The sequence below is a fragment of the Alosa sapidissima genome, chromosome 7 (assembly GCF_018492685.1).
Source record: "Alosa sapidissima isolate fAloSap1 chromosome 7, fAloSap1.pri, whole genome shotgun sequence".
In the NCBI taxonomy this organism is placed as follows: Eukaryota; Metazoa; Chordata; class Actinopteri; order Clupeiformes; family Clupeidae; genus Alosa; species Alosa sapidissima.
This window is the reverse complement of record NC_055963.1, coordinates 10,313,658-10,341,087: the sequence shown is the minus strand read 5'-3', so window position 1 is coordinate 10,341,087 and position 27,430 is coordinate 10,313,658. Positions and strand designations below refer to the sequence as shown.

The following is a 27,430-nucleotide window of genomic DNA, read 5'->3' as shown; positions in this document are numbered from 1 at the left end:
ACATAAGTGAGGCAGAGCATCCAGGTGTTGGATGGGTGAGCTGGAAGGGTGTTTCAGCTCTACTGGCCTCCACATCGCCCATGTCTGCGGGCAGAGTGTGTGGGCAGACACACTCATTAATGGCGCCTAATAGGACTCCCGTCCGCAGTGCGGGCTCCTTCTGGAGGGAAAGCTAACATCCGCGCGGATCTCATGGCTCCCATTCCCCGCTCTCGTGTTGGGGGCGTTCGTAATGAGATGAAAAATAATATCAATCCGCATTCACCCTTCATTAAGTGGTATAATAAGGACCGAACTGAGATGCGGGGGGTCGGGGGTTGTGGTGGGGTGTTGGGGGGGGGGGGGGGGGGGGGGGGGGGCAGTGCAGCTCTGTCTCTTTCTCCTCGTTTGAGTTAAGGGCAGTGCTGTCAGGAGCATTGCTGGGATTTGCTGGATGGAAACGGGAGTGGGCAGCTGTTAATCACCACCATTAAATCTGGAGACCGCCAGGACCCACAGGGAAGGCTGACAGCTCGAACAGCACACCTCCGAGTCTGCTAGCCTCGCTGTGTGTGTACACACAACTCAGGCCTAGGCCCTTTTTAAGAAAAGAACATCTCTGCAGGGGATATAGACATAGACTAACGTTATTGTGTATTGTTGTGTAACAATAATTATGTGACTTTAGGGGTCTTAACATTTGACTTTTAAACTGTATTGTCAGTACAGTATACAATACAGTATCTACTTGGATAAAGTTGATTTTAAAAAAATATCAAGAAATATGTAAACGCACTGGGAAAGACCACAAATAATTTGGGGAACAAATTCAATATGTCTGCCTTCATATGTACAAAGGTGTTTTTTTTACATTTTCTGATTTGTGCCTCAGGGTTCAGCTCTGGCTCAGGGGTATACTTTTGGCAACAGATTTTAGGTTTTATCCAGATCAGATTCTAAAAGGTTCTATCCATAAAGATACAAGGGAAGATGTTTGTCTCCATCAGTTGAGCTGTGGTCCCTATCTAACACAGGTGTACTTTTAAGTTAACTGAGCCGTTCACAAGAGCACCATGGAGAGCGCGTTTGATTTCTTCGCCTCGTCTCTTCATCCGAGACAAAGGCAGCCGCTAATGCGATTCCACCAAAACAGGCCTAATCCCACGCCCTCACTGACAACTCTTTTTTCCTTGTTTGTTTACTTGTTTTTTGTTGCTAATCCAGCATGTCCCATGTGTTGCTTTGCACAATCTAAGAGCTTTTTGGCACAAGGCTGAAACAAATTCAGCGAGAAAATATTTTCCACTGAGTATTATTTATTTCATTTTCCCTGAAGGTCTTTCGGCTCTTGCCAATATTACCAGAGGACTGGGATATCCTTCCACGAGGGCTGTTATCCTGGTGAGAAAGCTTACAATAGAGCTCACACCCTAGCCCTGTTTGCGTCTCTCACCCCCTGTAACACCCTCAGCTCTGGCTGCGAGTCCTCCATTTTTAATTATGAGGGAGCATCTCCTGTACTGCTCAAGCAGAGACACGACACACAGGCAGTGCACTCTTTCAGTCAGGATATGCCATGGCCCACTTGCAGGGCTGCTTGGTCATGCCACAAATCATAATAATTTTGGTCAATACTGAGATCACGATTATTTGACGTGATGATTACGCAATGATTTTGGATGGATGGAGGAATGGATTCACTTTATTAATCCCCAAAGGGAAAACTAATTTGCTACCATGGACAACATACAGCAACAAGACAACGACAAATACAGTACAATGTACAACATACAACAATAAATAAATAAATAACGGCACCAGACATACACTTTGAGAGAGCGCAATAGCCACCACAATATCACTGATTGGGTGGCAAAATTGTCCAAAACGATGTGCAAAACGCAATGTACAAAACTAACTATGTCGCCCCAGGAAAAGTGCCATATTGCTACCGCAATCTGTCAATACAGCAATAGAATGGGCTTTAATTATACAATGTCAAAATAACAACATTATTACCCATTATTATAACATCTAATCCTGTGTATCAATGCTGACTGTTCAGTTAGATACTACACAGCAATTAGTCAGCAGTTCTTATTGAAAATCTGATTGCTGTGGGAAGAAAGGACCTCCTAAATCTTTCTGTGGTGCATCTGGGTAATAGGAGCTGCTGACTTACAAAGATGCTATGCAGAGGGTGATCCTCCCATGACAGAACATTTGGAAACAAACATCACACATCAAAGAGCTGCGTATTTATAACTTGACTCATAACAAGTGAGAGCATTGTTACAAAACAGAAAACAGTAAAGTAACTTACACAGTATCTCGATTAATCAGAAGTCATAACTGAAATTGTAATTAGAGGAGGAGTATAAGCCTACTCAAGGTTGTGCCACACATAGTAAGCCACATTCCAGTTACACACATTTTCATAGAGAATGTTGTAAGTAAAAAATAACTTCAATATTCCACGCATCGACAGAACCCCCCCCCCCCCCCCCACACACACACACACGGCAATTCAGAAATACTCTGGTTCTGATATGAAAATACTAGTTTTATCACACTGAGTGTGATCAACAATACCCAACGTATCCCTTGATTAAATTGGGAACAAATTACTAATGGCTTTATCTAAACAGGGTGGCAGACTTCTTGGAAGTCTGCGAGCTCTTCCATGGATTGTAGAGACAAGAGATTAATCTCAATGAGGTTTTTGTGCAGTTGAATGAAGACGCGTCTGCTTGGGGGCAAAAAGCAAACAAGCGATTGCTGTCATTGCCTGTTACAAGTGATGAACATGAGTTGATAACTAATGTGTGCTGGCACATGGTTTAAATTACAAGTTAGTCTGATCCAGTGAGGTGTGGCTTGGAGATGTTTGATACAGTTGTTGAAATGACACAAAATCTACTGTGGACTGTTGGGCAACACCACTGCTGGTCTACTGTGCACTGCTGGTCAACACCATAACAGATCACCTGACCTTGGTAGCCTATAGGTTAGATTCTGATGGTAAAGATCCAAATACAGATCCAGATCCCATATAGTTTTATCTGACAATGCCCATGTGAGACAAATGCATAGGCCTACAGATGTAGTTTATGGGTGAATTGGATCCACCAATGCACCAACGATGCAACAGTCATACATAATTTGGCACGATAAGTTAAACCCATCCAATTCCGTTCCACAGTGGTTGACATTACATTTAATAGGCCTACAGGAAAACATAAAGTTCAAAACTGGAATCATAGTTTTTTCTGTTTTATTTTCTTACAGTTGTGGGATCATGCAAGACAGAAAGCTTGAAAAAAAAAAAAAAAAACTACAGTGCACTGATGTATCCCGTCGGCAAAAGCGCGATTAACACGTCTTCGGGCAATATATTTCTTTATCATTGCTCTTTTACCATACAGCTGGGGAAGTAACCTGTCTGGAAAGCAATAGCGACGAAAATAAAGTAGGCCTATAACTTTCAAGTCAGCAGAGACTACCCGAACAAAAATGTTAAAGACCACATTATTGCCAAGTATTGCGACTGGACGTTGGTGGCTAGGCAGTACGGCACTCTCGCACATCATAAGAGTCTCGTGTGCCGGCTACATTTTCGGTGGCGCGACAGGTTCCTTGCAGGATTAAAAGCGCATATGCGATGTTTAGCACCGTATTAAATTACTTTGAACACAACAAGTTAGGCTATTTACAGATACGATTTAAAAGAGCGATACTTTTTCACAATTGTTAACATATAGGCTACTGATGCATTCTACTGCATGGAAACTGTGACACGCACACCTTAAATTCTTTGCTGTAACATCTCAGCGCAGTTGCTATCGTACATCATTTCAACACATTTCTAAAAATAACACAGCAAAACTTGTGTTACCTGGTTTCTTCGCAAATACTGAAAGGGCACCAAGTGCGCTGAAAAAGGTAAGAAATTCCAAGTTTGATGACACGAAAGTATCTTTGATGTGACGAGGTTATCGGTATTCGGATGAGTTGTGAAATTCACACACGCGCAGCATGGGCTGGCTTGAGTTCTCGTGCACAGACACGAAGGATGCTGCGCCCGCCCAAATGCCGTCCCTCCCACTCTCCCCACGAGAGAGGAAAATAGTCTTTGCTTTCATCTGGTGTGAGTCCCCCCTCCCCTAGCAACTTTTCCGTTTGCATTGTCTGTACATTAGGCACCTGACTTTAATTTAGTGTGACTTATCAAACATGTTCATCGTGTTTAGTGGAGTTATTATATAGCCTAGCATTTCATCAGAGTTTTGTTCATTTTAGATGATAATAAAAACGATGATGACGAAGAAGATGATGATGATGATGATTAAAACTGTAGGTTGTAGTTGCAGTTAGTGCTTTAGTTGCCAAGTACTTAGCAGTTGTCCAATCGTGGTGCTGAGTTGCGCTGACCAGCAGATTGAGAACGGACAGGATTACTACATCGGATTAAACCTCAACAAACATCATTTCATTATCTGCACATCAAAAAAACTGCCGTTACAGACCTCTTCATGACACACACACACACACACACACTGGGGCAAAGAGACACTCAACAAAAACTAGTGGTGAGGGACAAACACACAGACACATTTCCATGTGTTCATACACATGTATTTGTTGTGCCAAACAAAGGCACGCTTAAATCATTCCTCTTTGATGACCTAACCCCATGTCAACAAATTGCCAGCACACCCGCAGATTTTTTTCTCTCTCATCCTGTACACTTATCCATCATTTTATTTGTGTGCGTTTTCTCTGGCAGTCTGACATTGGAGAGCTGATCTCCCTCCCTGAATAAGTGGTGCGAATGGCTGCTATCTCTCTGCTCCGGAGATAAGAAGGCAAATCCCTGACACCGGCTGTGACAATGAGCCTGATCTTTTTTAAAGTGTGGGAAAAAGGGGCAACAGTTAGTCTATGTCCGTGCTCCCATGTAACTCTCTGATATTGAATAAAAGAGGGCAGCTCACTGCTTCTCACGTTGGGATTGGGGGTCCAGGTCGGCTACATCAGCAGTGTCATCTCAGCAATGCTCAGCGCAATTCACTAGCTACACCCAGCTCTCATGAATGAACCATCCTGCTGAACTGCGACGAGGGCACAAGTGAAGTCCTATACACTGCCAATGGGCCGGGGACAGATGGCTGTATAATTATGGCAGGAGCTAACCACTGTGTGTGTGTGTGTGTGTGTGTGTGTGTGTGTGTGCACACTTGCTTGTGTGTAAGAGAGAGATAGAGAGACTAGGGTCTTCTTCTTTGGTTATGTATTTGCGGACTACACATTGCTATATCAGCTAAACAAAGAAAATCCTCAGTGCTATTAAGATTATGTAATATCAGCAGGCCCTTAAGAAGATATAGAAAATCAGAGATAGAGCACTTTAAGCACTTGGGCAGTAAAAATATCTTTGATCCCTCATTCAAATTCACAATGATCCACCACACAAATACCAAAGTATCACAACAACAACAACAACAATAACAACAACAATAACAGCTAAACTGGCATGACTGCACTCATGCACATTACATATCCGACTCAGACTGTTCAACCACATGCGCTTAATTAAAGAAGGCAATAGCAAGTGTTAATTCATGAGTGAGTTTTATGAGAGGACAAAAAAGGATTGCCCTCATTGTTAATCGGTTTCTGAGCTGACTTTTCCCTGTTGTGAAGTCGCCTTGCCAAATGGGTTATAAATAAGCGATTATGATTAATTAGTGATCCCCTTTTATGAAGGCGGCACAAGCCCCCTGGCAATATGATACATACTTTGAAAGGCACTCTCGTTTTGCGTGCAAAACTAAGTGACATCATCTGTTGTTTCATTGCAATAATTGCTGTGTTGCTACCATCTGAACTCTCCACTGACTGTACTGATGACGACAGTAAAACTGTACAAAATGCATGTTCAACGACTAAACGATGTTTTTTTACAGTTTTTTGTTCAAAGTTGATCCAATCACTTGGTTATTTAGTTTATCAGCTCTATCATTCTTGAACTGTTTTTTATTGTCTATTATTAAGCTGACATGTTTTTTATACACCTAATTGCTTTTATGTTCTCATTTAAAAACTGATTTTATGAATTTGAACCGTATAACATGAACTTTGAAAATTGCTCAAAAAATAAAGATGATTATGTTTATAATTATTCATCTTTGTCATGCATGTTTACCAGAGTTTGGTCATGACAGACATTGCTCTTTCCAGTCACCTCCTCCATTACACAATCTCTCTCTCCTTTGACACAGTGTTTTGGTCAGAAACGCCGTCTGCAGTACTTGCCCACATGTATTCATGCTATAACCTTGAGTTATTGTGCAAGCAGGAAATAGTCACCCTCAACAGAAATCCCACTGAACAAGTGTGTATGTGTGTGGTCGCCTTACTTCCCTATCTTAGATGCAAAGATAGACATAGAGAGGTAGAGAGAGACAAGAAGTAGAATATTTATCTATGAAGTCACAGAATGACTTAACAGAATAATAGGACAAAAGTAATTATATACAAAAATAATTTCATTATCCATATACAAACACTTGGCTTTTTATGCTGATGCAATTCGGATGCAAGAGTGCTTAAAACATAGACCAATTTGCAGTCGTGTGTCCACCAAATTAAAACAGAAAAACATTCGTAGGGCCTAAAATGGCTTTCGTCCCCTCATTACTGCTCTAAATTCCACATTATGCTCTCTGGCCCCAATTATAAGACTATATTTGACTGGGGATGTAGGTCAGAGGATCCATATATCTCCCATCACAGCCACAGGGGTGTTAAACCAAACTCAAGAATGTTCCTGTCATACTGTTGGCTCTACTGAATTCAAATCCATGGAGATTCGCATTGCCACATGGTGTTTTCTTCAGGATAAAATGTGAGTTTTTTTTATTTTCAATACCTGGATAGTTTTGTTTTGGATAATGTGGGAAGGAAAGCGATTGTATTGTGCTTTAGTAATTGAGAGGAAACATTACCATGTAATTTATGGAAATGTCACTGTGTGTTTTTGATGGCTGGTATTTTGGAAAAGGTGAAGGCTTTATTTAGAAAACTCATTTTCTATTATTTACCGTAATCCTCATCAGCAGAGAGCCACACTTTCTGATATTTCCAACCTTTTTAAGCTTCATTTCAGCTGTCCAATCGCCAGGCAAGGTCCCCAATTAGTCTGCTCCTTTGTCCTGGGGTCCTCTGATGTGACTAGTTCACACACCCACTGCTCACTGATCAAAAACATCTCATGGACACACACACACACACACACACACACACACACACACACACACACACACAGAGAGAGAGAGAGAGAGACACACACACACACACAGAAAGCACCACATTTAATCAGCTAATTTAGTTAGGCTATCTAACTCTCAAAAAGGTATAGAAGGTGATCACCTGACATCAGTAAACACACACACACACACACACACACACACACACACACACACACACACACACACACACACACCGGAGTAAAAGTATGAGTGAGTGAGAGTGGTTACCTGTCCTAAATGGGCTGAGTATTTTAAGGGTGGTTTAATGGACTGCTTCCCCCTAGGGAATCTAGTGGTGATGATCACACCAATCAAATTGGGACTGTGTGCGTGTGCATGTGTATATGTGTTTGTGTCACACATGTGATAATGCATCACAAATAAAATCATAGTATTACTGTTTTTGTGTCGTGTCTGAATTGGGTTGTGTGTGCTATATGTGAATGTGTGTGTACAGTACTGTATGTGTGTGTGTGTGTGTGTGTGCGAGAGAGAGAGAGAGAGTGAGTGAGAGAGAGAGAGAGAGAGAGGGAGAGAGAGAGAGAGAGCGAGAGAGAGAGAGGGAGAGAGAGAGAGAGAGAGAGAGAGGGAGAGAGAGTGCACTACAGATCAGAGAAGGAGACTGGAAGGAGAGTTCCCTCTCCCCCTGATCACAGTGGATATTAATAAAGAGGAGTTACTATAAGGAGAGGAGCCGCTAACTGGGCCAGGACACTGCCTCTGCTGCTGTATGTACATTAGGAAAGTGTCAATCTATAGCGCCATGAACACACACACACACACACACACACACACACACAGTGAGAGTGAGAGAGAAAGTTTGTGTTTATGTGTGTGTGTGTGTGAGAGAGAGAGAGACAAAGAGAGAATGAAAAACAAATAAATGATGTACCTTCAGTCACTAATATATTCCAGGAGGGTATAAAGTAATTCCAACAGATGTAGATTACCTGGTATGTTTGTTTTGCTCCTGTGTATGACAATGACAGATTGACACACTAAATAGAGCGCTGTGGAGCTTATCGTGGGGATGCGTGTCCTTGGAAGGGTTCCTGCTCTACTTCCATTCTCTTTCATCTGAATTAGAGAACACCCACAAGCATCTGACCTTTACACACACACACACACACACACACACACACACACACACACACACAGAGAGAGAGAGAGAGAGAGAGAGAGAGAGAGAGAGAGACAACACACCACACACACAAGGAGTATGCATACACCCACAAAAACAGAAAGACGCACACATACACACACACACACACACATAGACAAAGACAAACAGAGACAGATACACATACACATACACATACACACACTGACAGGGAACCAAGGGACAGCAGAATAGAGTGATACTCGGTGTTGAAGATTTTTCTGTGCAGTGATTTCTGGCCTTGGCAGATGATCACTGGCTGACAATGCCTCTCAGTGCAGAGCTCTGGAAAAGCTGCCCGTCTCTGAGGATCAGGCAAGTATGCAGTATCTGTCAATACACCAGCAAACAGAGGGAGAGGGAGAGAGAGAGAGAGAGAGAGAGAACAAGGGAGAGAATATGATTTTTGGTGAACATTGCTCAATGCCTAACAAATGCACAATGTTAGAAACAGGAATGAATTTAAATGGACTTATTTTAAAATTATATGCAAAATGACATTAGACCATATTTTAATTATGTAATATCATGAATAATATAAGGATAATGGTGTGCTGAGGTGTGTTCAAGAATGTTGGTCTCATCATCTCAACTCTCCAAAGGATGGAGACTCATTAGATTTCAGTTAGACTTTCTGCCAAATGTGCCTTTGATGAACAATTCTGCCAGAATAGGCAGCACTGGAAACCTGACACCAGCACATGGAGAAAGATTTCCTAAAAAAAAAAAAAGGCAAAGAGAGTGAGATAGAGAGAGAGAGAGAGAGAGAGAGAGAGGAAGGAAAAGCACATCCCCTGAAGGAGTTGAAATCAGCCCCACAATTCTTCTTTGAATGATCTCCCTGTTGTGCAGAGAGGATCCTCCACAGCGTGACCATGTCACTTGATGAATATTTCACAATGCCAGGGCTCCTCTGTAGAATATCGATAGGAACTCTGTAAGGATGTACGATAATGCCTCGCTGCATATATTTCTCACTGACCTTATAAATATTGTAATGATAGACTATGTGGTAGCCATGGATTTGACTTCATCATCAGTGCAATGCATGCTGTCCAGTTTGTTCACAGTGACTTAGCCAATTAATGCAGATGAGTTATAAATACGGTACAATGTAAATTGTAAATGTAAATCAGGTTTCTCGGCCAAGTATACTTGCGTATACAAGGATTTCCCATTCGTGAATTAGTGAACACACAGTGAGGTGAAGCACACACTAACCCGGAGCAGTGAGCTGCCTTGCTACAGCGGCGCACACACGCACACACATGCACACACACACACACACACACGCACACGCACACGCACACTAATCTGGCCAAAAAATTCCCGTCTTCAAAGCTTGATTGTTGCTGTTAACAGTGAAAAATGGACGCCACGCTGAGTCGTGAGGTCATCTAGCATGCTGCTCGGTGGCATAAGAGGGGGCGTGTGACTGAGCTGCCCACCACATCCCAAGGAGGGCACAGATTGCTCTGGTGGCCCGCGCCCAGGACAGGAAGTGGGCTGCAGTAACTTCCCACTGAGTGCTGGAGCGGGCACGCAGGGCTTCCTCTGACAAAAACAAAGCTTGTGGGCATGAGGACGCATGCCAACCAGAGCCACACCGCGACTGCCCATAACTGTGCCCAGAGGGTAGCTCCTCAGGGATTCTACCAGGCAGGTTTGTCAGGAGCCTGTCACCAAAAATGGCAAACCCTGGCCGTTCATGGTCATAGGTCAAGAACTGTTGTCTGTTGACTTTAAAAGTTTATATTTCTTAGAATAATAATGATTAAACACAATGATTTAACATTATCTCTGTCTTTGATATTGCCTTGTGTACATCTGACTAATGACTCATGGCATTACTGCCATCTGCTGGTAGCTTACAACTGTTACAACACATTCATCCTATTTGCAATTGCAGAACAATGTACTCTGAAGAACTCAGCTTTCAAATCTGGGATGTATGGAGCGCTTGAGATCCAGTTTGATCTACTGAACACCAGAAAGTATGCTGCAGGCTGTGTTTTACAGGAAACACGATTTTGAAGTGTACAACAGGCACTTTATGGCCTTTTTAAAGGGCACCGTATCTGTCTACCACAAAGTAGGTTTTCTCACTGATGTGTAGCAGTTTGGTCATTTACTTTCAACTGCACATACACTTTCAAAATAAACCAATTATAAGAATGAGGGTACATTCTTACTGCTCTCTACTTTCAGTAAGGGGAACGGTCACGGTCATACGTCTGCACAGTGAGGCATCATATACTATATGGAGGAGTCAGACAAAGGCGTTCCAGCTCAGAGAACAGAAATATGAGCATTCTGTTGAGGACATCTGCAACGTCCCAGAAAAATGACCCAAAATGTCAAAGGGGGATGTGACTAGAAAAGGAGCACTGAAAGAGATATGATAGCATGTGCTGTTTGTGAAATTTCACACCCTATATAGCCAGATAACCTGCAGACATAATTATCATGAAACTCTATGTAAATTCAACCACCTGCCATTTTTATAGGCTACACCACTTAATGAGGTCTTTAAAAAAAAAGCTTGTGAATGTTTGAGGTTAAGTCTGAGCTTGCTAATCTGTCTCTTAATGTCTTTGGTACCAATATAGAATGCGTGTTAGTTGTTATTGCTGCCTGGCAGAGTCCATGTAGCAGATAGGCATTTCAACATGTAATGAATGTCTTGTTCTCTTCCACAAACTTTAAACTGTTGAAGAAAAGTTTCCTCTTCAAATGCCTTTGTTCAATGTGACCTGGTTTATGTACACATCATTAACATATTTCATGAGGATGAAAACTGTAGCAAGACCAGAAAATGAGTGCAGTCAATAATATTACGAATGTGTACTGTGTACACAATATTCAATATGATATTCTTCTGGAGCTGAATCAAAAAAGAGGAGGATGCCTTTAAATTATCTGCGATGCTTAAGATCACATTTTGTACATTGTTTTCTGTTGCATAAAATGATAAAGTATGTGAGATGTTCTGGAGGTAGTGCCCTTAGAGGTTTGTCCACAACCTCTGTCCAGAAGTTGTGGGTAAATATTATCATCTTTCATCACCACTTCAGTATAAGCTGCAGGAGATACAACAGAGAGATGAAGCCTCTGGGGCATATAGAGTAATGAAGCACAATAAAAATCCACTGAATTGAAGACTTTTAAGTGTAGCAAGTAATGCAACAAGATCAAGAATATCATATGGCTACATTTCTACTGGATATGGGAGGGCTAATAATTTAATATTATGAGGCAGAGGTCAAATGACAAGGATCAGCTGACCAGAATCCATGGTGACTTTGCTCCTCCATTCATCTTGGTGACTGCCAAAAATTCACACTGCAATGCTCTTTGTTTAAAAACAAAACAAAAACATAACATTGCGCATGATGCTGGAATGATAATGGAAAAGTGAACTTGATAGTTTCAATTCAGCCAGTTTCCTGTCTGGCATGACAAACAAACGAAGATGTTCTGCCATCTAAGCTTGGCACGTCTACTGTATATGTAATAACAGCCTGACAACATGCTATTACATGTAGGGAGTTGCCTTCAGTTGACCTGATGAAGCCCTGGCATGGGCCTGCTCTACCCGGCAGCACTCACACACCCTGATATGTCCAAATCGAACAGATATCCAAAACCTTCAATCACATAACAAAGAGACTGACAGAGGAAGATGACATCATCGCTGACGAATGAAACAACTTGAGCGGAGAACAGGAGGGAGGGAGGGAGGGAGAGAGAGGGAGGGTGATATAGCAGCAGCAGTAGGCAGGCCAGAAGCAATTGCCGGCTCCAAAACACACCACTAGGGGCAGTAGGAGTCAATGGCTGCTCCTCACGGCCGCTAGGAGGCACCATTCGTAGATTTCTGCTTGCTACTGCAGCCTCCTCAGTTCTTTTTCCCCTCCCCCTCCCTCACTCTCTCTCTCTCACTCCCTCACTTTCACACACACTCCCTCGCTTGCTCCATCTCACTCGCTTTTCTCTTTCTGTCCCCTCCCCCCCTCCTCCTCCACTCTTCTAGAAGCTCAGAGAACACGACTACAGCCTCCCTTCAGAGTGAGTCGGGCCTCCTCTCCCTCCCTCCTTCCTCCTTTGCTAGCACTCCCTCCCTCTCCACCCTTGTCTCCTCTCTCTTTTCTTTCTGTCTCTCTCCCTCCCTTTTTCCTCCTCACACTAGCACAGCAAGAACAGTGAGCCAGTGGGGGGGAGGTGGGGTGGGAGAGAGGGAAGGAGGGTGCTCTTGCAAAGGGGTAGTTTCCCTCCATTTTGTAGCCTCTCCCTGAAAGGAAAAAGACTCCTAGGCCTCCACATATCTAATACAAGACATTTATAGAAAACATAATCTGCCCAATACACCAACCCCTTCGCCATGCAGACACATGCACATCCCCCCCACCCCCCAAATTAAGGGAGTACACAGGACAAGTGATCTAGGCCTGTGAAATTCACAGGCAGAGCATTCCTTCATGTTTTCAGGGACAACCACAACCACCAGCCATAACAATATATGGTACCAATGCTAGCAGTAACATAATGGCGGATTGTTTGAATATATTCTCCTCGGTTTCTTACAACCCAAGTCTGAACCAAAATATCCTGGATGCTATTTGTCTTGAATATGAACACAACACCACCTGTGATCAGGGCTGTGCTGAAACGGGAAGACCTAAGGATCTACAGTCATTGCAAATATGGCAGGATTCAAACCAGTGTGAGAAGCACAATACAGCACTTTATTGTTCAGAAATGCTTAAGTGACAAAATAACAAAAACAAAACAAAAAAAACAAACAACCAAAGAAAAAAAAAAAAAAAAAAGAACAGAAATCGCAGGTCACAAATTAAACATGTACACACAGCAAAGTCAGGTCAACAGCCAACGATCTCCGGGCACCATGGGCAAAAAAAACAAAAACAATAAAAAAAACAAACACAAGAGCTCAGTCTTAAGGGGTCAAAAAGGTCAACAATGCAAAGAAAAGGGGGGGTGGGGGGCAAGTACTGTTCAGCAAAGGCTGAATTTACCACAGTCTAGCCTACATACACAGAGCTACAGCCATCAGTGAACCAGCCCCAAAACTCTGACCCAAGGGTAGACAGGAGGCCAGACAGGGAATAAAAACTGATCATACAGTAGAACCAAAGTAATAATTACTACCAATAAAAAAATATAATAATAATAATAATAATAATAATAATAATAATAGTAGTAGTAGTAACCAGCCAAAAAAGCATGAGAATATGTCCATTTTAATGTGCATTTAATATATAGATATATTATTTTTTGCTAAAGGTTTTTCATCAAAAATGAAGAGAGCCCGATAAAAAAAGGAATAGCCACCGAAGCCACATCCATTGTCTAAGTGAACCAATGTAGAACATATGACAATCTAATCTGTGCACAAAAAAATGAATAGCATTTTTATTTAATGAATACACCTACACCGACATCTCTTCAGATGTGTCTAAAAGACTGTACAAATATACAATAGCTCTTCAGTATGCCTATGTGAAACGCCTAACTTGTAATTATTAAAATCTAAATATCCAACTCATCTTTGCCACGGCTCAAGTTAGTGGCTAAACCAATAAGTACTCTTTTTAAACTCGAAAGCCAACGACATTGACGGCAAAAAGCTGTCTTCTATTGTTTGGTGCATTTTTCAGTGTGTTCGTTCCCTGCCCTGGAGATCATGTAAAATAATTTCTCCCCACTTGTTTTTTTTTTTTTTTCTTTTTTTTTTTTAAACTCTGAATCTGAATAAAGTACATTGTAAATAAACTTCACTTCTAACCGCAAAACAATGGCTTCTGGTGGTGGGAGGTAGCCTCTCTCTCAGGCCCTGGTCTTCCCTCCCTTGTTCCTCTCATCAGAGCCACTGATTATGGCTCGCATGAGTTTGGGTGAGGCAGAGTTGTTGGCATATGTCAGTTGTAACAAATGTCACGGTGTGTTGTGTGCGCATCTGTGTGTGTGTGTGTGTGTGTGTGTGTGTGTGTGTGTTTATGGTTATGTTTGAGCAGGTATGGGAGTACTGTGTTGTGCGAGAAATGTCCTTGCTGTGCCAGTTAGACTTGCTGCTTGCCTAGCTGGGCCCCTGGTCCTGTCTGTCTGAGTTTCGTCTTGGCGTCTCGCCGGGACCCTGCCTTGCGCTTCACAGCTTTCGTAGGCTCTTCGTTGAGTCCGTAGCCGTTCTCCCCATGGACCTCTCCAGAGTCCGGGACGCCTTCCTCTCCCTCCTCCACCTTCTCCTCCCCCTTCTTTCCTGCCGCCTTTGCGTCTACAGTCTGTCCCTCGACAGTGTTCTGGTCCGTCTCCATAGGTTCCCCCCCATCTTTCCCATCCGTTGCGTTCTCCTCCGACTCGCTGTCTGAGTCGAGCGTGATGAGCTCCGAGGTCACCACGCTAGGAGGGGTCAAGCTCTTCTTGATTGTCTTGCTTTGGTCACTGGTTGGCGTTCCCTGGGGACCCTTTGGCAAGGCAGCACTCAAACGCCGCCGACCGGCTCCATTGGCGGTACCAGTGTTGGCGGTACCAGTGTTGGCGGTACCAGTGTTGGCGGTACCAGTGTTGGCGCCATCCTTCAACCACCGTTTGACGGCCTCCTCGGACCGGCCGATGGAGCCTGGGGATGTCCGGCTGTCCGCCGGCTCGTGGTGCTGGAACTGCAGGTTGCCGGGGAAACCCATGCTGTGCTGCAGCCGGTGGACGTCGCGCATCTTGAAGCCCAGCAGCACCTGGAAGCGCCGCGTCTCGCAGTCGTGCACGCACTTCCGCCGGCGGTTGCTGAAGTGGCTGCCCACGTCGGACTTCCAGAGCCACAGGCTGGCCGCCAGCTTCTCCACCTCGCGCCGCGTAGGGTACGGCTGCCTGTTGAAGTACTTGGTGAGGAAGGCCTTGCGTGCTTCGTACGACTCGTCCTCGTGGCCCTTGGGATCTAGAACCAGCGTCACAGGTTCCTCCGGCGACTTATCCCCCGCGGAACCGGGTCCCGAAGCCTGTTCCGCTCCCGCCGCCGACGCCTTCCGCCGCTTCGGGTCAGACGGGTCGACGTTTTCAGCACTCGCTCGCTTGAGCGAGGAGCTTTGGGACTGTCCGGACTTGGAGGACGGTGTGGGCCTGCTGGCGTCCTTGCCGTTCTGCGTCTTGCCCACGCCGCGGCAGTGCACCAGGTGCAGGGTGATGGTGGAGGCAGTCATGTTGCTGGTGTACACCCCCAGGCAGTGGATGCACTTGTACGTCAGCTTCTTCTCCACCGGGTGCACCGTCTGGATGACCTGGTGCCGCTCGCGCAGGTGGTGCGCCAGCGCGTCCGAGATGGGGCCCTTGAGGATGGAGAAACACAGTGGGCACAGCGTCTTGCCCACGTCCCTCTTGTAGGGCACCGCTGCCTGCGGAGGGCTTTTGACCGCCGCTGCTGGTGCCGTTGCAGTTGCCGCTGCCGCCGCCGCGCCATCCTGGGCCTCGCCGTCCGGCTTTGCCGGAGTGCCCGTGGTGGGTTTCTTGACCTGCGAGGAGGAAGAGGCACTGCTTTTCTGCGCGTAGAAGGCCACCGACTCCTCCGGGGCGTCCCGCATGTTGTAGGTGGTGACGATCAGCTGGACATTCTTGGGGTTCCCCTGCTGGAGGGTGAGGTCGAAGGTGAGGGGCGAGTCGGTACGGGGCCCCACGGGCTCGTTGGGGTGCGCGCTGCGCATGTGCGCCACCATCTTCTCCACGTCGTTGAAGGTGGCACGGCAGTGCGGGCACGACAAGCCGTGGATGAGCATGTGGTTGAGCAGGGTGTCGCTGGGCAGGTAGCGGTTGCAGTACAAGCACTTGCTGGTGAAGTTGTGGATCTTCATGATGTAGGCGGCCACGGCGGGCACCTTCTCCGCCTTGTGTTCCTTCTCGAAGTGCGAGCTGTAGACGTTCTCGGGGAAGAGCTCGTTGCAGATGGTGCAGATCTTCCACTTCTGCGTGTAGGACGTGCCGATCACCGACGTGCCGCCTTTTTTGGCCACCACCGAGGAGACGATGGTGGCGGCGGCCTGCACGCGTGGGGTCAGCGGCGACGTCTTCAGCGTGGAGGAGGAGCCTACAGCCACGGGGCTACGGACGCCGCTGGTGGAGAGGTGAGGTTTGGCTGCGTGGGACTGCTGTGGCACTGATACCTGGGCGTTGCCAGGTAATGTTATGCGCACCTGCTGCCCACCTATGGACACGGACTGCGTGGTCCCTGCTTTCAGTCCGAAGGTGCCCTGCTTCAGGCCCGATAGGAGCCCTGAGGAGTTGAGGCCCACTTTGGGGATCACGATACGGCTTAGCTGCTGGGTGGAGAGTGGGCGCACCCCGGCAGTCACCACCGTGCCCTTGGGAGTGACCCCGATGATGCCCTTACTGTCCCCTGGATTTTTGGGCGAGACCATGATCACCGGCTTAGCACGGGGAACCACCACATTGGTGTGACCGATCATGGCGGTGACTTGGTACCCTATCCGCTCGTGGTCCTCAATTACATGCTGCACCAGCGCCTCGTAGGTGCGTGGCACAAACAGGCAGCGCTTGCAGTGGATGGCAGAGCTGTTGCCACCTGCGGCGCCTCCGGTGCCGGTGTCCCCGCTCCCCCCGGCAGCACCTGCGCCAGTGGCCGCCGCGGCAGCAGCTCCGGTCGCCCCGTTGGGCGGCGTGACCTTCTCCCCCGGCTTCACCATGTACGGTGCAGCCACGTGCTGGAAGTGTTCCCGGTAGATGTGCTTGCGCACAACGTTGTACAGTGGGTCCCGATATGTACACTTCTTACAGTAGTAAACCGGCTGCTCCACGGTGGCCTTGTCTATGCCTTTGCTGAGGGCGCCCATGGCCCCCTGCTGGCCCTGCCGCATCATGTTGTTGGGCATGTGGAACAGCTTGATGTGGGTCTCCAGAGTCTTCTTGTTGCCATTGTACGTGCAGTACGGGCAGTTGAGGAGGATGCGGTTCTCGAAATCCTCGCTGTGGACATTGCGGAAGTGGCTTTTGTAGGCCGAGAAGAACTTGGAGGAGAAGGGACATCCTGAGCAGCAGAATGGCTTTGAGCGATAGTCCTATGGGGAGACGGAGGACGAAACAAGTTAGGAATTAAGCTTAAAGCAAAGGCACTGGCGTTCAACAAGGAGAATAAATAAGTTGAGACACACAACACTTACTTGAGATTTGGTCATAGAAGGATCATACATGCACACATCGTCCCACGTAGTGTGTTTTAGGTAGAAATCATTTGGAACAAAGTCTTTGAAATCCTGTGGAGGGGTGAAGGGAACATGGTCACTACCTGTGGCGCTGCACTAACTGCAGAAAGACTCAGCTACGAGTCCAGATCAATATCTTTTTTACATATTTAAAAAAATATATATTTAATCACAAATAATTTACAATGCATGTATTAACGGAATTCCTCTCAAAGAGTCACATAATTAAGTGTACATGTGAAAAGCAATCACATCACAACTGGCCAACCTTGTAAGTGTAAAGACGACATGAGATAAGTGACTTAGTAGAGAAGAAGTGATAAATCTATTGATTTGTTTACAGCTGCTTAAGTGGGCGAGGAAGTGCCTTGTCTGGGGCCAAGTGTACTCACGTCAATATGCTTCTTGCAAAACTCCAAGCCGATGTCTCCAAGCACCTTCTTGACATTTTTCCTGGCTTTGCGTAAACTGCCAAGGTTGTTGACTGGGAGTTGGAACATGCTGCCCACTTAGAAAGACAGAATATAAGAAATCAGAGAAGAGTACATGTGAATGTCTCTAAATTAGCAGCACAATTTACGAAGTACTCAGATCAAGAGTCCAACACCTATGACAACTAACAAAACAGACCCCTGTCTTTGCCCTTTGTCCAGAGGCTAACTGATGCCTTGGTTTTTGAAGACAACCCCAAACTAAGAGTGGCAAACAAACTCTAGCAGCCTTTGACATTAGTTGCACATAAACAAAGCAGAAGAGAAAAATGGTCTGGAAAATCACATGACCGCTGTCATGCTCTTTGTGGTACACAGATCAGAGAAACAGACAACAAACAAAACCTAAAATCGTACAGATTGAAAGTACTCATCGGGTTACCAACACATGCCTGAAAACTTTCTTAATATGCCTGCTGAAGAACACAACAAGGCTTAATTATAAAAATAAACAGATGATGTGAAAAGGTCATGTAGGTCAAAGGTCAACTGACGGCCACATGGCCACTATTGATTGTCACTGATGAGGACCACCCCCCAGATCCATCCCCTGAGCTGGCAGTCAAAACAGGGGTTGTGAGGTTCCTCCACTGAGGGATTATGGGTAGGGTGTACTAAGCTAACTGTCTGTCTGCTTGTTCCAGCTTCAGCAAAGGGCTGGGCTTTTTTCTCTCAATGCCTTGCTTTCTCCCATCATTTGTAGATGGCGCTAGAGAACGCTTCTGCCTCCCTGTTATATAAGCCTCTCCTTTCATGCTTGCCCTCCACCCCCCCCCCTTCTTTTTTTCTCCTCTCTGGTTGCCTCCCTGCCTGCTATCACAGGATGGCGCCTCCTACTGAAACAGCAGCAGAGCCCAACCTATACAACATGTCTGCAGAGAAGGATTTTTTTTTTTTTTTGGGTGGGGGCAGGAATCAAGACTGCCAGACTGAGGGCCAGCTGGAACAGCAGCACCAACGGTTCCCTGTTTTCCCACAACAGACAATGACCATGAGAATCTAAACAGATCTCGTCATCAGATGGAACGCTCAGGGAGGAAGGGGGCTTTCAAAGGTAACATTTACCTTTGCTGACCTGAAATGCAACCGCTGCCCTAAGTAAGTGGGTGTCTCCCCTTTAGTAGTTGCTGATTTAAAGGAACGACGCTTAGCAGCTCTAGACGCAGAGGATGACAACACCATACAAAACACGACTTTAGATGCAAGCTGCTGCCTGAAAACGTCATTACTTAGAACTGACAGGGATGAGAGCTGGCATTTGTCTATTTATCGTTTGCTCTGTCACACGGTTTTTGGAACAGAAAACAAATTTATGGAGCGGATAGATGCCGGGATAAATGGGAGGACATTTGACAGTGTCAGCGAACTTTGACATCTGTAGCACCTTGGTACATCCAATCAGAGTCCATACGAGCACAACAAAACTGCATAGGAAAGATTGTTTCCCATTTGAACAGAAACGTTAACAAAGTATCTAGAGGTGCGTCATACAGGGCAGTGACTGACTCACTATTGTGGGATAAAATGTCCAAACATGCTGTAGTCCCGTTCACCGCGCAGAAAGACAATAACAATTATAGCTAAATGTTTGTCACCTAGCATAAGCCAGTGGACCTATTAACATCTAATAAATGTAGGTGTCCCGGCCATCAGAGGGACATGCACAAACGGTATTGTAGAGATAGACTTGTTCAAGTTATCACATCAGCCTATTTCACCTCTCTGAAGTCGCTAATGATTTAGTTTTAAGATCAAATGTTTCGATCACTTCGCCAAGTAAGTTATGACTTGATACTAACAAGCATTTGAACAAACTTAATAAAATATAACAAACCAGGTGGCTAACGTTAGCGGGGCAACGTTAAGCTACAGACATGAATAGTAAGTTGAAAAGCTTCTCTAACCGGAGTGAAAGCAGCTCAATATGAAAGGACATCGTAAGAAATCAGTCGACAGCCTAGAATAGTTGACCAGTTCATCAACACAATGCAGTACACAGAATAAACATCGAAAAAACACAGGAGCAAACCGGATAGCTAACGTTAGTTCCAATCTTATGGCACGAACTGTTTGTCAATGGGGGTGACGACAGGCTAGCTGGCTGCTGACTGATGTAGGCTACTAGCTGACATATCTCAGAAAGCTACCCTTCGCTAGCAGGCAAGGCGGTGGGCTATGGAAACGAGCTTCTTGGCTGATGTAAACGGGGGAACCACAATATAAACTCATGTTATATTCTTCACGATATCTGACAAAGAGTGTCCTATGAAGTGTGACTGGAAGAGTATCCACTGCTTTCAAGAAGGGCCATTGCGCTGGTAGCAGGGATACGACATTTAGCTAACGTTAGCCATCCTAGCGTCCAAGCTATTTTTCTGTATTTTCAATGTTTCCTGTTGTTAGCATTAATGCTATCTTAGCTAAACATCCCAGTAGCGAGCTAGCCTCTTGTTTAAGTAGAAGTTAGTTACCTGGCTACGAGTCTGTCTCTCCCGAAAAGGCAATTCTTATTCCAGCACAACCGCAGGCACAAAAACGTGACCGGCACTCTCACTTTCCCTCCTCTTCCTCCAATGGGGTAGGCACAATACACAGCCTCGCTGAAACCATTCGAAACGGGCACACCACACCAAGAGAGGGAGCTCGACTTCTACAACTAGCGGAGTCAGAGCTGTCCGTCTCCCTCTGTTCGGTTACCGGGGATGATGTGCTGAAACTCATCTAGTTAGGTGATCCTTAAGAATACTAGTGTTACAGAAGAGTAGTTGATTATTTCGAGTTATTGGCATTTGTTGTGAACGGGGTTTACCCGGATACCTACACAATCAGATAATCCAAAACTGTCCACAATTAACGCTAGTCTATTCCCTCATCTCCCACACAGACAATACAACCCAATCCAGCGCCTGCTCTGTCCAAAATGGCGTGTCTAAAAGGGCGGAAGTGACATATGTGTTTGATTAGCATAAAAACTCATTGTGCCGACAGAGAGAGCCGTTGAGTACAGAAAATCAGAGATGGGACTGTCACACGGTCATCAATCATACCTGTTAAGTAGCGGTTCCCCTTCCTCTTGAAATTCACGACGACACCAGTGTCTCTGATGAAGATTGCTGAGGCGATTTTCCCTTCTGCTCTAACACTGGGGTAAACAAACCCAATCTGCACTTATCACGTTTGGAACACAGGGGGCGCCCTTCTCAGAAGCGCAACTGACAGTGAACGCATGCGTTGAGACTACATCTGGTGCCTTCCCCTTTGCTTCCCCCACAGAGACTCGGATGTATACAGTGCCTGAGTACTTACCCAGCGTCGGAGTACTATCATTTCAGGTGGTGGCGCTGTTCACCGGGACTACTTTTCAGTGCCAGGGACGGGGAGTGACTGTGAGCATCTATGTGTGTGCACAGTTGGTGGTATCCCCTTTAAATGAGTGTTTTTTTTTTTCATGAAGGGGTTAAATATTGGGATTAACTCATACATCTTCACCCATTTTGTAGTCATGTGCCAATGCAGCTGGCACAGCTCAACTGATCCCATGAGTGTGGGCCTACTCATTGCTCAGTCTTATTACTGACCAAATGTCAGTCATCATAAGCAGCACACTCCTGAAATGCTACTTCTATCTGTAACACTGTCAACAAGTGTAATTATAGACTTATAACAAACTAAGAAATATGCATTCACTGTCCACTATATATGTACAGAGTACTACGCTAGTTGACATTGTGTTGCATTACCTCAGTATATTAACACACTGTATCAGAGACGAAGAAAATGAAAGATTATGATAATCATTAAATTGTACTTCTGCCATCAGTACTCAGAAGTGGTCCTGTAACCTATACAGCCAAAGTGGTCCTGTGTTCATAAGCATCATAAGAAGGTAACAGTAGCCTGGACAATAACAGGTTGAATCAGTTTCCAAGGCCAATCACAAAAACTTCAGTAATCAAAAGTCCTTATTTACATAATGACTTTTTTTATGAACATTGTCAGTTATGATGGATAAAAAGCTACAAATTCATAATGTAAACCGCCTTGGATACGCTCTATGGCACAAAGGTCATTAATAACCTTTCCTCACAAGTCAATACGACACCGGGAAAGAAGAGAAGAGATCAACATGCCCAGACAAAGAGATTAGTCAGATCGTGACACACAATCATTATTTAGCCCCTAACTGAGTCTATGGCATTCTTAAAAATACATAGTTAAAGCAGAATGCCAGAGCAAATTGATAACCTACTCAATATGACTTTATTTATTTAATAGAGACAGCAATCAGGACAATATGGAAGAGCAATGATCATTTTGGTAACAATGTAACTCATTACAGGCAACATAGAAATATATTTTTTAAAACAATTACAATTTTGGAGAAACATCCAACAGAATTATGCTATACCCCTCACTAAAGATCAAGACAACTACATATACACCTGTTAAATCGCACTGAACACAAAGAAAGGCAAATGCTACAAGCTCATTCCAGGTATGTCCAAAAATAGATCTTAACTAGCTGCTGTGATTACACTGCCTGTACAGGTATAATCTGAATGATATTAATATGCCTAATAATAAAAAAAGTCAGAATCATGATTAAGATTTCCATCAATAATTAATTCCAATCATTTCTATTACAAAATGGAGCAAAGATTCAAAAGACAATAAAAAGATTGATCCTGATATCACACTTGGTAAGCACATAGTGCATTATAATTTCATAGCAAACATGGGTTTGACCAACCATACCTCCAGCAATATAAACCGCTTTACACCCTACATAGATGTCATTATTAATGTCAAAGGTTTAATTTTATGCTAAATGTGACTACTACAGTAAACAGTAAATCTCTTGGCTTCTGTCACATAATGTTCAGTGCACTATCACAGTATGACATACAATGATAGCCGAGCATTTGGTCACACCAACCCATCAGTTGCTTTCATAACTGCAGTGAAGTACAGGTGAAAAAATAAATATATGCAATGAGCAACAGCACATTCAAATTTGACGTGCCAGTTTTTTGTTTTTTTTGACCATCTTTAATTTTTGAACAGTATGCTGAAAATTCAGTTGCCTTGCTTGATGTAGTGCCTTGGGCACAACTGAATCGACATCTCACAGTAGAACATTTCTCTAAAGAGCACATATAAAAATCCACTGCCAATATGACTGACTATCTTCACTTCCCATATACAATATAAATTCATCATTATGAAAGTATTATGATGGACTGACTCTACGCAAAACAGGCTACCATTTAAGCTTGTCTCATGACTCAGTTTATGTGATTAATGATTTAGTTTACGTTGTTGCAAACAAGGTCAGAAGTCCTTTCAGGAAGGAGACAATTTCATTTCCTCCCAGCTTGGACTCCCCATAAACACGGTCCACAAATGAGATGGGGACCTATTGAAATGAGTCGGATATAATATATCAAGATCAGATTATTGTGCATAGGCGCAGAAGGAGAATTGTTGATATTATGGATTTTTTCATTGGGTCTTACCTCTCCAATACTGTATCCCAGTTGTCTAGCACGCACAATCATTTCCATTTGAAAGACATAGCCCTTAGACACACATCGCTCTATCAAGCTCTCCAACACCTCCTTTTTGTATAGCCTGAAACACAGAGATATGAGCCCATAGAACATGAATACAACCTTAAAGCACTTAGCGACATTCCATTCTGCAGGATCACAATCACACACACACACACACACACACACACACACACACACACACACACACACACACACACACACACACGTCTTACCTGAAGCTTCCTGTCAAATCTGACGCTCCAGGTCGTAAGAGCACCTGTGTGACGAAGTTTGCTCCCCGGCTGGGATGGTGTTGAAATGACGGAAAGAGTGGGGAAAAGCAGACATTCTTAACCTCAAATTAAATATCTAATCTTAAATTTGACTGATAAAGAGGGGACGTGGTCATTACCTGATAAGTTTCCTGCGCAAATCCCATCCATACACACCTCCATTTCCACTGTACCTTGTGCCAGAGACCACGTCAAATCCACCTTCTCTTTGTTTTCTGGAACAAACACACAGAATCATACATTCGGTATGGATTTGGAAAACACATGATACACAGACTTGAAACCTTGAAGAAAACAATCATGGAGTTTGTGATTTCTGGAAACAAAAGGAAGGACTTACTCTATGAACTCTGGAATGAATTTAGGCTGCAACAGAAACGTAGAACATTTCAATGTGCTGTACATTTACTTATTTCAAGCTTTACCGAAGACCTTAATGCATTTTTGCCATGTTCCTGAATACTGTAAGCAAATACTTATAACGTCAAAAATGGCATAGCTCTTTAATGCATATGTGGTCAATTGCCATATATAGTGCTTCTAACATTTACTCTAAAAAAAGAACCACAGATATAGGCATAGTCTACAGTAATAATCATAATATTCAAATAATCATACATGATGAGAGAGATCAGCATCCATGATGAAGATAAAATTGCCAGTGGCATGCTGGATGCCATGGATATAAGCTGTGCCTATGTGGAAAAGAGGATGAAGTATTTGAGTTTGTTGTCATGCTTCCTACTATATATACCATGCACAACATCATATGGAAAATGTTACAAAATTGAAAAAAGGAAAAATACTTTACCTAATCCTAGTTTTTTTGCTCTGGGTCTGAGTAACTGTAAAGAACAAAATGTAGTTAACAACTTTTAAAGCAGTTAATTGTTAGGCGTACAATAATGATCCCCCCTCCCCCCCCCCCCGCCACTCACTATCTTGTCCTCGCCATAGATTTTCTGCAACTCTTCAGCAACTTGTAGTGTTCCATCAGGGCTTCCATCATCAATGACGATTATCTCGTAGTTGTACCCACTACACACAACATACATTGAATGATTGTTGTAGTGTACAACAACACAAAATCAAGAACATCCGTCATCGTCCTAGCTACTGAAACCAATGCAAGTTAGGTACTGAAAGTAATAAAGCGTTAGTTAGCTAGCCGTGACTTGTCAACACACATTTGAATTCAGGTTAATTTGGTTAGCTGAATGAATCTAAAACTCAAGTAGCAGAACACAACTAAATGTTGAGCCTTTCATTACAATGGCTTCGAAGGTACAATGCAAACTGATACAAACCGTTACTATCGTTAGTTACATAGTAGATAGGCAAATCATTCAAGAAAATGAGCTGAATTTTGTATTAGGTCATCATAACTTCTTGACTGTCAGAAGCTGCAGCTTATCTGTCAATCCAGTTGAAGATGCGAAAACCTGAATGTCCGGCATCTCACCTGTCGCCGAAGTATTTAACCAAGAGCCATACGATAAGAGGTAGATTTTCTCGTTCATTGTAAGTGGGTAACAACACAGAATATTTGTCTCCCTTCTCTTGCTTTTTGTTACTCTTTCTACTTGCCATGTTGGAATGTTGGGACACCGACGGATGTAGGCGTAACAAGATATTTTGTCCGTACCACAAACGCCACTTATTGGTTCCGGGGAAATGTGCACCACTAGGTGGAGCCATAGCGTCATTACAGTTTTTGCCTATTGCTTACACACTAAAAACGAATGCTTAGACCAAAGCCTCAATACCTAAACATACCTAGCATACCTTAAACACTGTGTAACCATAGCTTAAACACATGTTCTGCTTTGCACATTGTTTGCAGTTCTGCAACACACTTATTGCAAAACACTACACACGTTTTTTTTTTACATTAGACACGTTCTTCAAAAATCAAATATCCTGTTATAATTGGGAAAACTCTTCCATTCAAAATGCCAGCACATCTGGTAATTGGTAAAACCCACACACATACCTTCAAATAAACTTCAGGTAAGTTATTGTGTACCTCCTGTTCAAGTGTGTACTTTTACGTTGAGTATTTGCCCCTTTACTCCCCATTTCTAAATAGAATAATTATTTTCAGTGTGCCAATGAAAAGTGCATGACCACCAACCACATGCCTGCATGCCTCTTTTGCAAGCAATGGAAGGGGCATGCAGACATTGAGGTGCCCCCCCCCCCCCCATTAGCGATTTCTCCAGTGATTTTTTTTTTTACTTTTCTTTTGTTACATTTGTTTTGCTATATTTTAGCCATATAGCTATTATAGGTGATTACTGTAGAAAATTATACTAGCACATCAGTGTGTTGCTGCTGATTTGAAAGAGTAATTTAAATGGTATGGTTTTGTCACAATAATTACATTTTTAGATAGGATTGTTGAGTTTTGATTGCAGTGATTCATTTTGGCATACATGTGAGTTGTTAATCTCCAAGTGCTATGTTTTATTTGGCTGTGTGCAGTTTTGACATAATGAGCCAAATTCTGCAAAAAGTGTGTAAGCAATAGGAAAAAACTGTAAATTATGACATGGCCTACAGTATAGACTACTTATTTTCCTTGTTTGAGGAGTAGCAGTTTAAATGGCAGTGTATCCTTTGACGTAATATTCCTCTCCAAAGTTTTGCAGACTTTTGCAGAAGATATTTGGTAGGTAAGTTTCAGTTTGTTGTGATTGGGTGTCAAGTAAAATTTTGGTAAAAATCAGTTTTTCCCCATCAGTGACCAAATGCAATGTCACATTCTTCATAGAAAAATGAATACACATTTTGTACAAAAGCTTTTTATTAAGGCAATACCATATCAAATGTACTAGTGTTTTTCAGTCAGTGTTCGCTGTCTCTTTCACATACACACATACATCAATGCACAGGCAGGCAGATAGACACCCAGCCCCCCCCCCCCCCCCCCATTACACACACACACACACACACACTCACACACACGCACACACACGGGTATTTGGATGTCGGATGAATATGACACATAGTGAAATATATCTTATAGTAGCCTAATTTTAAGAATAGTTTAGTAGGTAGTGACTGTATTGTCCATATACAAAAGACAAACTCAAAGTACAACTTGTAAAAGCAAAATCTTTTCAAGATACAATATATTCCCAAAAGTAACCAAATTATACAATTATTTAGTATGGCATCAAACAAATTCTAAATGCTTAACATGCGCACTAGTAAAAAAGTCTCACAGTTAAGTTTTATAATAACACAAGTAAAATTAATTTGAACTGAACTGGAAAAAAAAAATGGAAGAATAGCAGAGATGACAAAATCACACACAACACATAAATAAAAAAACAATATTATACAACAAACTGATGAGCATTATAAACATAATCAGTGCGAAAACATGTGTTACTCCATACATCATACATACATACTGCTTA

At 43.7% G+C, this 27,430-nt stretch overlaps 3 protein-coding genes across 6 annotated transcripts in view; all 3 read right to left on the bottom strand.

Moving 5' to 3' along the window:
* The window catches only part of camkvl (CaM kinase-like vesicle-associated, like), a 46,228-nt gene extending 42,178 nt beyond the window's left edge, over positions 1-4,050 (bottom strand). For both annotated transcript variants that reach the window (XM_042099252.1, XM_042099253.1), the window contains exon 1: positions 3,875-4,050. The gene's annotated coding sequence lies outside the window, so the exon portion shown is untranslated. The remainder of the gene's footprint in view (positions 1-3,874) is intronic.
* Positions 4,051-13,172: 9,122 nt separating this feature from the next.
* On the bottom strand, positions 13,173-21,345 carry adnpb (activity-dependent neuroprotector homeobox b). Of its 3 annotated transcripts, none has more exons than XM_042099586.1 (4): positions 21,208-21,345; positions 18,062-18,177; positions 17,628-17,720; positions 13,173-17,525 (listed from the first exon to the last, which is right to left on the bottom strand). In XM_042099586.1, the coding sequence occupies exons 2-4, from the start codon at positions 18,167-18,169 to the stop codon at positions 14,529-14,531; spliced, it is 3,198 nt and encodes a 1,065-aa protein (XP_041955520.1). In that variant the 5' UTR covers positions 18,170-18,177; positions 21,208-21,345; the 3' UTR covers positions 13,173-14,528. The 3 variants fall into 3 exon arrangements, with proteins under 3 accessions (XP_041955520.1, XP_041955519.1, XP_041955521.1); XM_042099585.1 differs by lacking the exon at positions 21,208-21,345 and adding an exon at positions 20,632-21,079; XM_042099587.1 differs by lacking the exon at positions 21,208-21,345 and adding an exon at positions 20,982-21,079.
* A 1,056-nt stretch (positions 21,346-22,401) lies between these two features.
* dpm1 (dolichyl-phosphate mannosyltransferase subunit 1, catalytic) lies at positions 22,402-25,628 on the bottom strand. Its single transcript, XM_042099592.1, has 9 exons — positions 25,468-25,628; positions 24,944-25,043; positions 24,817-24,850; positions 24,624-24,700; positions 24,346-24,371; positions 24,125-24,220; positions 23,946-24,014; positions 23,677-23,791; positions 22,402-23,576 (listed from the first exon to the last, which is right to left on the bottom strand). Exons 1-9 carry the CDS (start codon positions 25,593-25,595, stop codon positions 23,472-23,474), a joined length of 750 nt encoding a protein of 249 aa, XP_041955526.1. The 5' UTR covers positions 25,596-25,628; the 3' UTR covers positions 22,402-23,471.
* Positions 25,629-27,430: the final 1,802 nt, after the last annotated feature.

What these genes read in the sequence shown, in the direction of transcription:
- dpm1 (XM_042099592.1), bottom strand. Translation starts at nt 25,595, where the DNA reads ATGGCAAGTAGAAAGAGTAACAAAAAGCAAGAGAAGGGAGACAAATAT. An exon ending in GTTAAATACTTCGGCGACAG is followed by an intron (nt 25,044 to 25,467) that starts GTGAGATGCCGG and finishes TGTTGTGTGTAG; the next exon opens with TGGGTACAACTACGAGATAA. An exon ending in TGGGATACAGTATTGGAGAG is followed by an intron (nt 23,577 to 23,676) that starts GTAAGACCCAAT and finishes TCATTTCAATAG; the next exon opens with GTCCCCATCTCATTTGTGGA.
- adnpb (XM_042099586.1), bottom strand. Translation starts at nt 18,169, where the DNA reads ATGTTCCAACTCCCAGTCAACAACCTTGGCAGTTTACGCAAAGCCAGG. An exon ending in TTTGCAAGAAGCATATTGAC is followed by an intron (nt 17,721 to 18,061) that starts GTGAGTACACTT and finishes ACCCCTCCACAG; the next exon opens with GATTTCAAAGACTTTGTTCC. An exon ending in CTTCTATGACCAAATCTCAA is followed by an intron (nt 17,526 to 17,627) that starts GTAAGTGTTGTG and finishes GTCTCCCCATAG; the next exon opens with GACTATCGCTCAAAGCCATT.